Below are 16,012 nucleotides of genomic sequence, written 5' to 3'. Positions count from 1 at the left end.
CAGAATCATTTAGGCTGGAAAAGACCTCTGAAATCAAGTTCACCTGTAAAGCTAGGAGAGCCAAGTCTACAACCAAACCATGTCCCTGAGGCCCATTTAAATTAAGCATCTCCAGGGATGGTGACTCAACCACTTCCACAGGCAGCCTATTCCAGTGACTGACCACTCTTCTAGTGAAGACATTTTTCCTATTATCCAATCTAAACCTCCCCTGCTGAAATCTAAGGCTGCTTCCTCTCATCCTGTCACTTCTGGATGGATTTTAGAGAAGGAAAATAAAGAAGAAAAAAGTCACATCAACAAGAATCTTTCCAATAAAAAGTTAGAAGTAAGCAATATTATCAAGGCATAAAATAATAAACTGTCAACATGTATAGCATCAAAGTCTTCAGTGAGAAAAAGGAAAATTTTGAGTCATCACCTTTGAGGAAAAAGCGCACTAGTCTAAAGTTTTCCAATTCCGATAATCGATTTTTTTACCCTGCTGCTTATCTGCACTGCCCCCCAAGAACCCCTACCACTAATTAAAAATTACAAAAGGATAATTTAATTATTGTCTAGAAAATCTCTGTGGAATGCAGCAAAACTAATAAGATTCAGGTGAGTTTCCATCTGTGGCAGCTAGTAAATCTTTCTGCACCAGAAGAAATGCAGGCAGCAAAAATACCAGGCAAGAGGATGCAAAACGAACCTTGAGATTAGGTGGAGAAAAGGAAATCGTTCTCCTACAAAAACAGACACTGACATAAAATCAGAGCAGAACTCTGTTCAAGGAATATTAGATCCCTTCTAATAATTTTTGTAGTATTCATCATTATCTGGCCATTAGAGGAAACCCACACTTCCAGCTTCCCAGACTTTTTGGAGGAAGTCTGGGACCTGGAGGGGTTCATGGGCTACATTAACAATGGAGAACTGGGACACAGACTTAAAAGGAAAGAGGAAAAGAGAAGAATCACCCAATTAAAAAAAAAAACAAACCCAAAAACAACAAAACAAAACACAGGAAAGGCAAAAGAGAAGGAAAACCAAAAGGTATTTCCAGAATGATCTGTGGAACAAAATAAAATTAGTAGACAATTTAGGAAACAAAACACAGTAATGACCCTGCCAGCTACACAGCAAATATTCACCTAGCTACACTCTCAGCACAGAGTGGCAGTCTGAGGCAAGCATGTCTTCTCAGCCTAGTGTAGCTCCTCAACCACAGGTGGCATCTCATTAACAGGAGGAAAATCCACCTATCTCTAATGACTTAAGGAATCCAAGTAATCTTTTGGCCCCTACAGCTTCCTATGTATTTCACTGCTTCTTTGACACTTTGCAAAGCGCTCTGTTTCACATCTGCTAATGGTGTTTTCATTCGATACTGGTTAATTCTTCTGTTATCAGAGATTAATTACCATTCCCTTGTCTACAAAATTAAAAATGACATTTACTGTATCCACCACCCTCACCATTTATTTTCCAAGCTGAAATGTCCTAAGTCAATGTAATTACTTCTCAACATATGGAAGCTGTTCCACACCTTTGATCATTTTTACTATTTTCCTCTTAGTAATTTCTAGTCCTGACAGAAAGAAAACATGTGATCCTTGAGGTCCCTTCCAGCCCTAACAATTCTATGATTATATGTAGGAAAAACTGAAAGAAAGCACAAAAGTGACAAAAGCAATTATATAAGAGTTTGCTTAAACAGTACTCCTTAACATGTTAAATTACTAATTAGCAAAACCTGTCAGCTCTATCTAGTACCTACCAAATACTACTTTCACAGAACACTAGGGAGTTTGATTTAAAATATAATAAATTGAAAACTGCCTAATTCATGTTTGCAAGGCCTTTGGTATCTGTTTATACCATAGTCTTTAGCCTTGCCTCCAGTGGCTCATAAGAGTCACTTAGGGAATATAATTAGGAACAGAGTTCTTCCCGAGGCATTACAGTTTCACAACTACCAGGAATCAGCAATTTGGCAGAATTTTGGAGCTAAAAAGACACCAACCAAAATCCAATATTTCATAGCCATAGCGTAGATTTTTCCTCCCCAGGTTCAGATTCCATGTACTTGGAACTCTTGTTTCCAAAGCATCTTTAAGACACTGACCCCCAAAACTGAGTAGTTCATTATGTGAAACCAATCAACCAATTTCCTTCTGCCTGCTCAGTAATTTCACCAAGTATTTTTTTCCTTTTCAGTTATGAAAAACCACTGAATACTGCTTCCCTTGTTAGCTTTTTCTGTACTATTATGGCTTTGCATATTCCTTTCATATTCTTAACTTATCTGTCTCTAAACTGAACAGGACTGATCCATTTAGTCTCCGTTAAGACAGAGGCTATGTTCTCCCTTTGGCTATCTTTTCCACAGGTATCCTTACTCCTAAGGATTCCAATTCTAGGGTTTTTTTTCAGAGTCTTGAGTGTAACAGATCCTGGCAATAGCAGAGTGGATAATTTCCAGAAAGGTGAGCCTAATGGATGTTATCTTCAGGTTAGATAAAAAGTACTGCCCACGTTTTTCCTCAATCCAGTTTGAAAGCAGATAACGTGGAAATTACGAGAAGGAATTCTGCTGGCCTTCCAACTTACATCATCTATATTAGAAGCAGTTTATACATTAATTTGAATCTATTTTTCTCCTTCTAAGTTTGAAGATTTCTTGTGAAATACAGTGTTATAAAAGCACTACCATTTTTGGCACAAATCTTTTAACCTGTAGCTCTTATGAAAATAAAAATGTACTCTTTTTCCATACTATTACACAAGTATCAACATACACTGTAACAAGTGCAGAGATCTTTGATAATAGTGAAACCACGACTTTCAGGAACTGTATGTTTCTTAAAGGAATAAGAACTGTATTGCAGAGATCACAACTAAACACAAAATCATGGTTATGAGAAGAAATGCAGTGGAAAAATGTTGGTACATGCTTTAAAATGTACCAATTATTATTAAATATATAAAAAACTTTTAAAGTAATTACTAAATAAACAGCACTAAGACAGCTTTTGCTATTCAGTTACTCCCACCTGGTCTTGAGACTCGCACACAAATAACTTCACATCCAACTAAACCATAAATGTTTTTAAGTTATTAAAATGTTTTCTCTGAAGGTGCCCAGTAAGAATACTATTTCCATGAACACGGATATTCGTTCAGCTTTCCAAGGCTTCAACCCTTCTAGCTACCTCAGTTATTTATCAAGATTACCCTTCCACTGCCAAGATCAACAGATGTCCTAAAGAACAGATGCAGCATACTGAAAAGCCTGAACGTCCAAGAGTCCTAATTAAAGTAACACATTTGACATACTACAGTGTCTAAAACCATGTTTATTCTTACCATTATAATTAGTGGGCTGAACCTGAACTCATTCTGTCAATATCAATTAATATCGTCTATGACCTTTTCAAGGTGGCCAGTTATCACAGACAACGTAGGCTTCAGAAAATGTTCAGATGGCACCACTTCACACGATGCACACCAACCCTAAACTTCAACAATCACATGAAGTCACTGACTAGAGTCATATAACTCCTAACCTTCTGGAGGTAAACCCTCAAGGAAATGAAAATTTTAACAGTCAAAGCCCTTTGAAGCTCAGCCATGTGACAGATTTATGTTTCTCAGTCCCTGTAGCAAAGCCTTCAGCCCTCTGGCTCCATTTTGGGGAAATACTTGTAGATCTTATTGTGGGTTTTGTTGAGATTTTTTACACTTTGAAGGAAACCATCACGAATTCTTGATGACATCCAAAATGAGTAAAGGAGCTTGCATTATAGTATTATTATTCCAGATAAAGCTCTCCACTCAGTGTAATCTTACCTTACACAAGCTAGCACATGACACTAACAAAAAATATTAGCAAGGCAAAGCAGCTATAGGCTCAAAGTTAATGGATGAAGATCTAACACTAAGTTATTACCTAATTTTTTAATTTAGCTTGTTTTTTTACATCTTAGAAGCATCAGATTGGAAAAGACTTCTAAGATCACCACGTCCTGACTGCTGCTACTCCAAGAAACTCTAATACATTAATTCCTTCCTAAAATGCAAGCTCTGCCTTAAGGCAATCAGACATTTTCCTTGACCACGGTCCAGAACATCACTGCTGACAGAACCATTCCCATTTCCAGACCAAATGCAGCAGCAGCTGATTCATCTCTATTGAATCTTGTGATAACATATTTGTTTTCCTTCCCTAATGTTTATCTGCATACTAAGAAAAAAAATAGTGCAAATTTATTTACTGAAGTACAGTGAAATAAAATAAATAAATTTTAAAAAAGGCACTAAACTTCTATTTTTATAGGTTAACAAAGTGAATCTCTTTAGCCTTTCTCAATACTTAATTTATTCTGATAACACTGAAACTTAATTGTGCACCTACTACACTTCCTGGGGTTATTTTTTTCTTCTACACAGATAACCCAAATTCCACCCTGTATCCCACAAGATGTCTCATCAGTGCCTTAAGCAACAGCACATAGTACTCCTTATTTCACCCACCACATTTTAGGATGCATTTCCTTTCCCTCAAATCACGTCGTTATTACATGATCATCTAATACACCCGGTTGTCTTCCTCCTTAGTCACAGCCAACTGCTGAGTTCCCAGCACAGAGCAAGAACTCTAGCCCATACTCGTATGACTAAGAAGACACGTGAAGACAGCACAACAGAAACGTGATGAAATTTAACTACTGATATGCAGTTCACACTGGACCATTCTGGCTGGAAAATGACTCCTAAATTTGTCATCAACCAATTTAACCAGCATACATTTGTTTTTTACTGCAGTAAGTAACAACAGCTAAGACCGGTCTCAAGATAAAAATTCATTAAGAATATCACTATTACAACATCTTTGTTTAAAATCTGCATTTTCTCTCCCTTTTAGCCAGTTACATCACTAATGAAGTCCAAACAAGGAATGTGTTACACACTATCTACAAAATCCAGTTACTGAAGAAGGCATAAGGTACATTTGTTAAAACCTAGTTCCACTTACTCCATTTGCCATTTATCTCCATGTCTAATTATTTCTTCCTTACAAGACTTCCTTCTCACATCTTCCATGAATCATATTATCCTCATCATTAAATATGAGTAAGACACTTTGTATTCTGCAATCCTATAGCACTGTTTCTGACTTGTTGGGATTAAAGGAAACATAATACAGCACACAGAATGGGAAGCCTCATTTTTTGCAGGGTGTGATAATGGAAGATACACAACCCCTCTGACCTGAACGTTTTGAATTTTGCTGAATATAATTTGCAAGTAAGGACAGTGAAAATATTTGTCTTTGTCTTAGAATTTCTTTCATTTTCCTTCTTTTAAAATGGGAGAACAGGCTATGATATTTCCTTTTCAAGGTCTAATTCAATATAGTATCTTTATCTGCACTTGTTGATATGCAAGTCTGCTGTGTCCCTATTTACAGTGCACACAAGGTTGAGAGTCAGGTTGCATTCAAGTAGCTTTTAACTGAACAGTAATGACCAAGGTTCCTCCTAATTTGGAAAAATTCAGACCACACATCTTGAAGCAGATGTTTTTAATACAGAAGATATAGCAGAACTTCATGCCAGTGAGTGTTTTACCCTTCACATCAGTGGAACCAGGACCTCCCTTGAGTCTTTCACACCTAGTCTAACCTCTCACACACCTAAGTGCAGGGACACAAAATTCAGTTCTATTCGCAGTAGCCTAAAATCCAGTTTGACATTGAGAAGCATGTGAGAAGAGGTATGAGGATTACTTTTCGCACCTCAGTTTATCAGAGGTATTTTCCTGCTGGACCACGAAAAATTATATCAAAAGGAAACAGGGGGTGAAGGGAAGAGGAAGGACAAATAAACACACGTATTAAAAAAAAAAAAAAAAAAGCACAGCTCAAAAATTCCAATGGCACTTAAGGAAACAATGTGAAAGATACTGATCAGCAAATACTGCTTTCCTTGTTTCAGCTGGACCGTTGAAATTACATCTCCTCAAACCAAGGTCCAGCATCAGCATGGATATTAAACTCTGAAAAAAATCTACCCCACATAAAAGCAATATCTTGCAACTGCTCTCCAGCTGTAAAAAAGGCATTTCACAGCAATGAAGGCTACTTCTTCCTCCTCTGTAACAAAGACAGCAAAGAGCCAAATTAAGTGGAAGGACATTTTGACCTATTAAAAAGTCTTTATCCTTTTAACTGGTTTTTGTGGCTAGTATATTAACTCCTCCTATAGAAATACAACTGTTGAAGATGCCACTTCCAAAAGCTTTTGCAAGACTTATGATGAATTTCTAAGAAAGCTTTGTCCAGATGGAGAACTGTACATAAGAATAAACTACCAGAAACTAGGTTTTATCATTTTCACTGAAAAGATGACCAGCATTTAGACAATTACAGGATAAAACTAAATCCCCAGTAAGGAATGCCTGATCTCGTTTGCAGGTTGAGTAGGCAGATATGTCTGAAGAGGCTCTTTGATGGAACCGGACTCCACAGAGGTAAATGTCTGCTGTCCATCAGTGCTGTGTATGTACTTTGTCATTGGCAGCCTTTCTACATAAGAAGAAACATGTTACACAGCCTTGCCTGTTCATATCAAATCTCATCACGACCTTTGTATTTTGCACGGGAGATAAATTTGTAAAAACTGGCAGGTCTGCCCTGGCTTCCAGAAAAAACTGCATGCACTCTTTAAGCCCTGCTTTTCCTACCCAAATTTCCAGACTGTTAGGAAGGCATCCACAAAAGTCACCTTGAAGAGAAATAGAGAGTTCAAGGGCACTTCTTTCTGTTCACTGCATCCTTTTGTGACTTTAAAAGATGGCCTAGCAACAACATTTGCTCCTCGATAAGCTGAAGTTTACATGTGGACATGTTATCAAAAAAGAATATGCCAGTTCTCAGTATCACATGCAGTTTGGCCAATAACAACATGCTGAGGCTGGACAATCTTGGGAGGCTGGTCTGGTGGAACTACATTCTGAATACCCTCTCTCAAGCTGTCTCTCAAGTGGAACTCAAGCACACAACTCTTGAGGTCCTGTTCAGAATACCCTTTCTCTGTTTAGGTTGGTAAATAAACCATTGTAGCATTTTCTACTTGTTTGAGACTGAGTATCGTGCTTTGTCACTTAAACCCAGCCCTTCTGAAACTCATTGTCACCTTGTGTCATCTAATCAAGCAGTTGTACACACATTCACTCCATGCTATGCACTCACTTTTCTGTAACACTGAATGGCACAATTAATCCTGAAACTGAAACTACTTTGTGCTATACATTACTAATGAACCAAAAGCGAAGATAAGAATTGTTTCCCTAGAAGAAAAACATCATTTCCCCTAGTAAGAAACAGAAGGAAAGGGCTGATGCTCTGCTAAGATGTGGCAGGCAGCCACTGACAATTAGGCTGAAGCAATACATAATACTTTAGTTGCCTCACACATAACCTCATTCTTCATCTCATGCTTGAAGTCACTACCAAGGTCAAACAATGTAATTAGAGATTTCCACTGAGCAATGAGCGGTAAATGCAAGTGATCTATTTTGAATGCAAAAACAGTGGTAATAAGTAGCAGGGAAGAAGACACAGATTAGAGAAGAATCGTTTTGACAGCAAAGGTTGCTCAGTATTTATCCAGAAATAACATTAAAACGACTCTTTTATCCCCCCACCTGACTTGTTTGAAATGTAATCAATTCTGGTAAGAAATATGAATACAAAACTACACACAGTCATTCAAATAATCTGTGAGGAGCAATAATTTAACTATTGCCTGGTTATCTGTCTTACTTTCATTCTCTTAATGTGTTTTCCAAGAATAAAATCCTTTGAGGCACTGAGCATGGACAGTATTGCTCAAGGAACTTCAGATCAAGGAATGGATTACCCTTCCAAGCTCTGACTTCTGAGACAAAGTCATGTACGTGCTCAGCACTGTCAATATGCTTGCAATCCTCCAACAGAATCAAGGAGTAAAAAGCCAAACCAGAAAGACACTAAATAGTTCATACATAAATCAACCATGGAGACAGACAAGAACAGAAATCTGTATCCTCCCTGAAGAGAGCTTCTGTTTATTTTAAACTGAGGAGGAAAAAGAGTGTGACAATTTAAAAAAATTAGTATTTTAATTATGTCCAAGAAAGTGGGGAAAAAAAAATATCTGGTATTTAGGGGTTTCCCTATTATATACAATATATTGATTCCTTTTGCTTCTCTTTTGTGGTTAAGTCTGTGAAACAAAGTCTGGAACAAACTGCAGCTGACTGCATAACAAAAGGTGTTGATCACACTGACCATTTTTTCACAAAACGGTTTATGTAATTATGTAACAGATGCATAAAAGAGCTTAAAATTTGGATATAAGTAATGTTGTGCTGCAAAAAAAACCACTTCTCTTTAGTCATCCAATTCATCTCAGCAGTGATGATTTTCTAAATGAGTTAAGACTTCCCAGTACTGCAATAACCTTCACAGATAAATGAATTAAGAAATATTTTTTCTTCTATTTGCCTAGTTTTACCAGAAGAAATACTCTCTATATGGAAAATCTGAAGTTCAAAGGATTGTTCCTATACCTGTCTTTTAATTTTGGCCAGCTGTGTATACAGTACCATGTAAACATCAAACTTCTCAGCAGATATTTGCCAACTGTCTTCACAAATAAAACTGCTCCAGAAATAAAGAGCTCCAACACATACACACAGCACAAATAATTTTAAGGTTTCAACTCTCATCTGTCTTTAAAAGAAAATCACAAAGAAACAAACCCAAAACTTTCTATAGTAGATGGGGCACAGAATCAATGAGAAATTCATGAACTTTTTTTTTTTTTTGAGAAAGACTGATTATTTCTGTCAGTGTAGCAAACCGCTTAACACATACAAATATTTTGGTTTAAAATAAATACCACGATATATTACAATGAAACACACCTTGTGGTGAATTATGTAACTGAAGAAGTATGCAAGATTAATCAACTATTACTTAGCATATTCCTCACTTGAAGTCAGGCAGTATTGACGCTAGGAGTCACACATTCCTCAATCCTTTAAATGATCTGAGAGTACTAGATGCTCCAGACATATCTGTACTCCAAATTACACTGCAGTAATGCTTCTACTGAATTTCTCAGTCTTACCGTACAAGTTAGGCTACAGGAAGCAATCTGCAGCAAACTGACCATAATGCTGCTGCAGGTACTAAAATCAGCATTTAAAAAAACCCAAACACCCAAACAAACAAAAGACAAACGCTCCCACTCCTACCTAAAGAAATCAACCCAAGCTACTCACCATTCATTGCTGTGGGAAACTGAGCCATCATGGTCTTGAATATGCCTTGCTAGCTCTTAGCCATCTGCAACATAAAAACATTGTGCCATTAATAATGCAACAAGGGCAAAATGCAGCTCTGCACTCCCGCTGAGCAGGGGGAACGTCTGTCCCCTTTAGCTCGCACTTCCGATAGCAAACAATGTCGGGCTCCAGGCTGCTGCTGAACAAGCTGAATTTACATTTGGGAGGGGGTGGGGGAATATTTTTTAGTTTTTTTTTTATATAGTCTATGCAGTGCAGTCCTGAACCTAGTGGCACATTCTTAAAGGAAAACAGTACCAACTGTTTAGCAACTGCTGCATAATGTACACAAACAGTTGACAACATGTCAGAACATATGGTGTGGAGAACAGCAAGCTCCTGGCAGGAGAACAGACTCAGGGTCCTACCAGATCTTTTCCAGCTCTCCCTGGTAAATATTTATGCATATTAAAAGAAAAAAAAAAAAGTTTAATGCATAGCCCTGTAACTGAATGCTTCTGCTGAGAAAAGTGGAAGAACAATTATTATTCAAATTCATTCACTAGTCCACACACTATTTACAAAGAAAACATTCTTACATGATGTATACCAGAAAAATGACTTGGCCCAAGAAAAATTTGTAGTCATCCAGTTTTCTATAACCAATGCAGTGAAGTTTCTCCTTCTCTGGAGCTATCGCATAAAGACTCAAAAGCAGTATTTAAAGGGGTCTCAATTTACTTTCATAACAAATATTAGAATGCTATGATTTATTTTTTCTAGTATGCACCCTTTCAAGAGTACCTGTATTAATGTTATTAATACTTTAGAACTGCAAAATATTTGTCAATACCTATCTCAGGAATAAGCATAAGCACTGCTTTACAAACACAGAACTAAGACAATGCAGTGAGCTTCTGCTCTGGATGATATTTTTAGTTAAATACCAAAATCTATGCATCATTATCCTGCGCTCTGCATGGAGAAATTATTGTTCAAGATGAATTTACAAAAATGGAATCTGAATTTTAAAAAAAAGTATTTTAAACATCACATCTCAGATCCCTCTGTCACTCCCTCTTCAGATATCAAACTTCTCCCCCACCTCCCCAAAAAAATGCACCCCTCAGTACAACCACAGACTTTAATACTAAGTGCAGAAATACCACATCACCCACACTCCCTCCCTCTCCTATGAAAATCCTGCACTTCTCATCACAAAAATCATACAAACTGAAAGCATTCTGGTTTCACATGTGGCCAGGAGGACATTTTTTGTATCTACTGCATATTTCTGTAATATAAACAGAAATATCTGGGATGGGTTGTTAACTTTCTATATATTTTACATTGTCATTATTATTAGATTTTTTGTATGTATAAATTATTTGTAGCATTATTTATATATCTTATAAATAACTTCTAAAATGGAGCTATTATAATAGGCCACAAATCATTCATCCCCCCCAAATCTTCTGTAATCCTTATAGCCATATGTGTACCTGGTGTCCCCTCGAATGAGAACTAGTGTTTTTTCTGAAGGTATCTTCGCTCTGTGTTACTGACATAATCATCCAGGGAGGAATGAAGAAAATTTTTTTTTATTAAATGTGACACATTATAGATCAGTATCCTCAAGACACTTGACATTCCAGAGGGGTTTACATACAGAAGAATACATAGGCCGCTGTATACACACAGATATACATATTTATAAAAACAAAAAAAAAGTAAATTGAATTACTGGCAAGCCCAAATGATCTCTCAGGGTGACATTAGGTATCAGCTGCAGAAAGATGAAAAAAGGAGGCATGGATCTATTCCAAGGCATTAATTTTAAAACAAATTAAGACTATTTTTAGGCTGCTTCCAGCACCCCTTCTTAGGCCTTACTAGTAACCTGCCAGAGACACTTGAAATTTATATATAGCCTTCCTGAAAAATGCTTCCAATGTTGCTAGACATTTCTACAGCATGCTTCTCTGTACAAGCTGTTCTGTTGGGTAGTGGTAAAAGAGAACCTGAAACCATGGCAGAAGCAGGATGTTGGAGAACATCCCCAGAATCAACAGAGCAAAGCTCAGTAGAGCTCTGTGTTGACAGCTTTTCATGTGCATGTGACTTACCCTAGATTTATGGTCTTACTGAATAAAAGCTACACATTTGGGCTTTCTTTCAACATATGTTCTTATTTTCACATCACTTTTCATTTTGTTTGGTTGGTTTGTTTCTTTTTCCAAATGAGTAATTACAATAGAACCACAGAATATCCCAAGTTGGAAGGGACCCATGAGGAGCATAGCATCCAACTTTTCAGACTCCAAACAGGACAACATAAAAGTTAAACCATGTATCTAAGAGCATCATTCAAACACTTCAAGAACAGCAACTTGCTTAGTGTCCTGGCCAGTTTCCTGGAAAGCCTGTTCCAGGGTATGACCACCCTCTCGGTGAACTTTTCCCTAAATACCCCATCTTAATTTTCCCTGATGCATGCCTACACCATTCCCTTGCATCCTATCACCAGAGAAAGGAGACCAGCACCAACCTGTCATTCCCCTTCATAAGTAGAGAACTGTAAGGTTCTTCTCCAAGTTGAACAAACCTAGTAACCTCAGCTGCTCTTCCTATGTCTTGCCCTCTAGTCCCTTCAACCATCTCTGTAGCCCTCCTTTGGACATACACACAAGTCTTGTAATAAGCTGATTAACTCTTAGGGCCCCAAATCATAAACCATATTTTTTAAGTATTTTATATAACTGACAGCTATAGAGAAAAAGCAGACTTTGCCTTCTTTGGTTTTGCTAAAGTGACTCATGTAGACTGAGCTTCCTAAAGTTTCAGCTGCTGATTGAGAGGGAGAAGTGACCTGATCAGCTTCATGCACATAAAATGTGTAAACCTCCTCTCTCTAGAGTCTCAGCTATACAATATACATTAAAATCAATTTCAAGTAAAAAATTTCAGCTCAAAGTCCTCATGCTAGCTTGGTGAGGGGTTTCCTATTTATGAAACCTCTGCATCTATGGAGCACATGTGTTCTTCCAGATGAATTTTCATCAGCCGGGGTAACTCCAGCCCACTGACAGCAACATATACAGGCAACCACCTTCCACTAAGACAAGTCATCTCTGTCCTAGGCTGTCAGGTGAAGGGAGGTGATTCTGCCCCTCTACTCCATTCTCATGAGACCCCACCTGGAGTTCTGTGTCCAACTCTGGAACCCACAGTATAAGAAACACACAGACCTGTCAGAACTGCTCCAGAGATAGGCCCCACACACGGTCAGGGGGCTAGAACATCTCCCTTGTGAGGAAAGTCTCAGAGAGTTAGGATTGTTTATATTAGACATGAGAAGGCTTCAGGAAGACCCTGTTGCAGTACTTGAAGTGGGCTTAGAAGAAAGATGGATAGAGACTTTTTTCCTTGGGTCCATAGTGAGAGAACAAGGGGCAACAGCTTTAATCTGAGAGAGGGCAGATTTAAACTGGACACAGGGAAAAATTTTTTTCCTAATAGGGCAACGAAACAATGGAACAGGTTGCCTAGAGAAGGTGTGTGTGCCCCATCACTGAGAGCATTCAAGGTCAGGTTTGATGGGACTTTGAGCAAACTAATGGAGTGGGAGATATACCTGCCCACGGCAGGAGGGTTGGACTGGATGATCTTTAAAGGTCCCTTCCAATCCAAACCATTCCACGATTATATAACAGAAGTTTCATAGCTCACTTCAAGCAGAATTAGAAACCATTGTCAGAAAGTGAATATAGCACACCCAAGTTATCATCCATACCACTGTCTGTGCTCTCAAAAACAAAGTCCAAGATCAGATGTTTCTACTACCACAATGTTCAATATTACATTCCAGTGCAGCACTCTCAAAGGTGCCAAGTCCACATGATTGACACAGCATTTTTTTCTTTGTACCTGAAAACTATCCAAGTTTCCCAAGCCTGGGCTGACTCAGCCTGGTAAGTCTGCACCAAGCTTTGCCATGTAGATATACCAATCCTAGCTCTAAGAACAAGAAAGAACTGCCCAACAGATCTGTACTAAGTGTATGTTAAACTGATGTGAGGCACTTAATGATTTAGCTTTGTTATCACATTATTATGCTTATAGGCAAATCTTGTAACTTTAAAATACCAGACCTGAAGGGCACCCGAAACCTCCTACACTAACCTCCACAAATAATACTGAAAAACGTGATCTTACAGAAGCAACCAGGAATCATAAAAGGGATTTTTATAGGATTTCAGGTTGCACCAGCACAGAGACCCCATTCTACCCCTTTACACAAGTTTCATTCGAACACCAGGGTTATACCAAGCACACATACTTCTCTGGTGACAGATTCTGAAGTTGCACCACAAGATAAAGAAAGGGAAAATAGAAGTATCATTACAGCATAATTTCCCCTCATTCATTTTTTTAGGGAAGGAGGAAACAGCCCAGTAAACTCAAAGTCTAGGCACATTTTTCAAAGGTCTGTGAAAACAATCCTTCCCAAAGAATGGAGCTTGCTCTCAACAAATACTCTGTTTTCTGTGTTTCCACAGCATGTGCCAAAGGCTTGGATATTATGCATATATCAAAAGCACCTTATTTTCACAAATTACAAATAAAGTCATTCTGGTCTTTATCTGTAAAAATACCTTGCATCTTTAGAACACAAGTATACACTACTTATTTACTGAGAGAAAACTCAGCAAAATATGCTCACTTTTGGTCAAACTTATTTTTTTAAGAACATCACTGATAACTTTTAATCACTAGCTGAGGTGAAAGTCATACATTTCAAAAGACTCTTATTACACAATACTACAGAGAAACCCAATGCCATACACATTTATCCATGCGGAAAAAGACAAAATTGAAGAAAACACTATAACCAGTATCTCTGGTAGATGATACCGATGAAAATATGGCCATCACAACCAGAAAATCCCAGAGAAAATTACTTGCTTCTGCAAAATGTTGTGGGAGTGATGCTTGGTGAACTCAGTACTATCGGTCATAAGAAACTGTGGCACCCACAGCACAAAATCTACATTGTAACAGGGATCAAACATCCCTGTGACCACTGTAGACACCATTAAGCCCTGATGCCATTTTAGGGTGAAAACAGGAAAACATGGATGTTACATTAAATAGCAGAACAGCAAGTTCTTGTAAACAAACCATCCGACTAGTCTTGATGTTTTAAACACTAATTGTTTTCACAACCTGCTCTGCCGAACTGCAACTTCAACTGCCTCTCCCAAGCGTGTTCCTTATAGTTGACAGAAGTTGAGAAAAGAAACGAGATTGCAAGAATCAAGGGGTACCTTACCACCATGCTAAAGCATCAGAAAACATTAGAGCTGGGCAGACTGCAGAGGAAAGGGAAACCGTTTCTTTTCCATCACAGGCATATCCATTTTATGAACAGCCTTACCACAATCTTTGTTAATATTTATACTTGAATGACTCTTTCTTTCCAAAATGTTTCTCAGAAAAACCACAGCCACATAGTTTTAGTAGGAATGAAGGTCTGGTGCATCAGGCACAGTTCCATCAGATTTCACTGGAGGAAAGCAAATACTGTGGAAGCAGCATGTGTGGATACACACTACTTTCCTGCTTTTCTCAAGAACAGAAAGAAGAAACATTGCAAATTTCTGCTGTAAGAATCAATTGGCAAGGAAGAGAAACTGCAATAGTTGTATACCAGTTTACTTTTTGCAGCACCTGTAGATCTGGACCACACGAAGACTACACATTAGTAGAGCAAACGACGACACTGTAAAAGCCCATGTTGTTGCTCTGTGTTTTTGTCTGGATTGTTCTCTTGAAAATCAGAGAATAACAAGCATAAGTAAGGCATTATAAACCAGAATAGTTTAGAATTTCTCTGTTCAAGACATATTGGTAGAAAAGTTTACCAATTTAAAAAACAAAAAAACTAACAAACCCACAACGTTCTGGCAAGTCAAGAATTTATCTCCTTTATCCATTGCAGTCATACACAGTGACAGAGTCTTTTCACAATGCATCGCAGCCAGCTTCAAAGTCCACCCACTCTGATAACAAACGAATTACATTAGTAACAAAATGAAGACACTGATCCTGGGTAGCTAGCAGATCTTCCTGCTTCCCTCTGTTACTGTGGATAAGAGTAATGAAACCCTTAGTTAGTATTTTGAGATTTCAAGAACAGAAAAAAGGGTTAAATATTCTACTTCTTAACTTTATGGTACAAAGTCCTTTTCTTGCTCACTGTTAGAGAGCAAATTGCTTCCAAACAGTCATTAAGACAGAACACAAAAAATATTTTTTCTCACAAATACCCTTCTGCCCACCATGCCTATGAGGGTTTTTGAATATACTCACCACGCAAAATGAAAGCCACATGAAATACAAGAATCTCTGTTTAAAAAAATCTAATTGTCTTTACTTCTTACACAGCTGTTCAGCTGTGAAAGCACCCATTCAAAATGTCAAGATCCAGTTTAACTATGTCTCTGGAGATTGGAATCAATCTTTCCTTCCACCTAGGAGAAGATTCTCCTGCATTTTATTGGACAGTTGTTTGTCAAAACCCAGGGGCAGTGTTTGGAACAGTATCATCAACTTGGAACTTCAACTTCCCCCACGGATTTCTCTACCATTAAGCAAGTCCCTCTCTGTCTATTCCCCTACAGCTTTAATTCTTCTT

At 37.9% G+C, this 16,012-nt stretch overlaps 1 protein-coding gene across 1 annotated transcript in view; it reads right to left on the bottom strand.

Moving 5' to 3' along the window:
• Positions 1–9,366, bottom strand: part of ITSN2 (intersectin 2) — a 67,169-nt gene extending 57,803 nt beyond the window's left edge. Inside the window, exon 1 of the mRNA XM_054383795.1 lies at positions 9,313–9,366. Coding sequence (XP_054239770.1) covers positions 9,313–9,343 — 31 coding nt within the window. The 5' untranslated portion in view covers positions 9,344–9,366. The remainder of the gene's footprint in view (positions 1–9,312) is intronic.
• Positions 9,367–16,012: the final 6,646 nt, after the last annotated feature.

Source organism: Indicator indicator, chromosome 9 (genome assembly GCF_027791375.1).
Source record: "Indicator indicator isolate 239-I01 chromosome 9, UM_Iind_1.1, whole genome shotgun sequence".
NCBI lineage: Eukaryota > Metazoa > Chordata > Aves > Piciformes > Indicatoridae > Indicator > Indicator indicator.
This window is presented reverse-complemented; position numbering and strand designations above follow the sequence as displayed.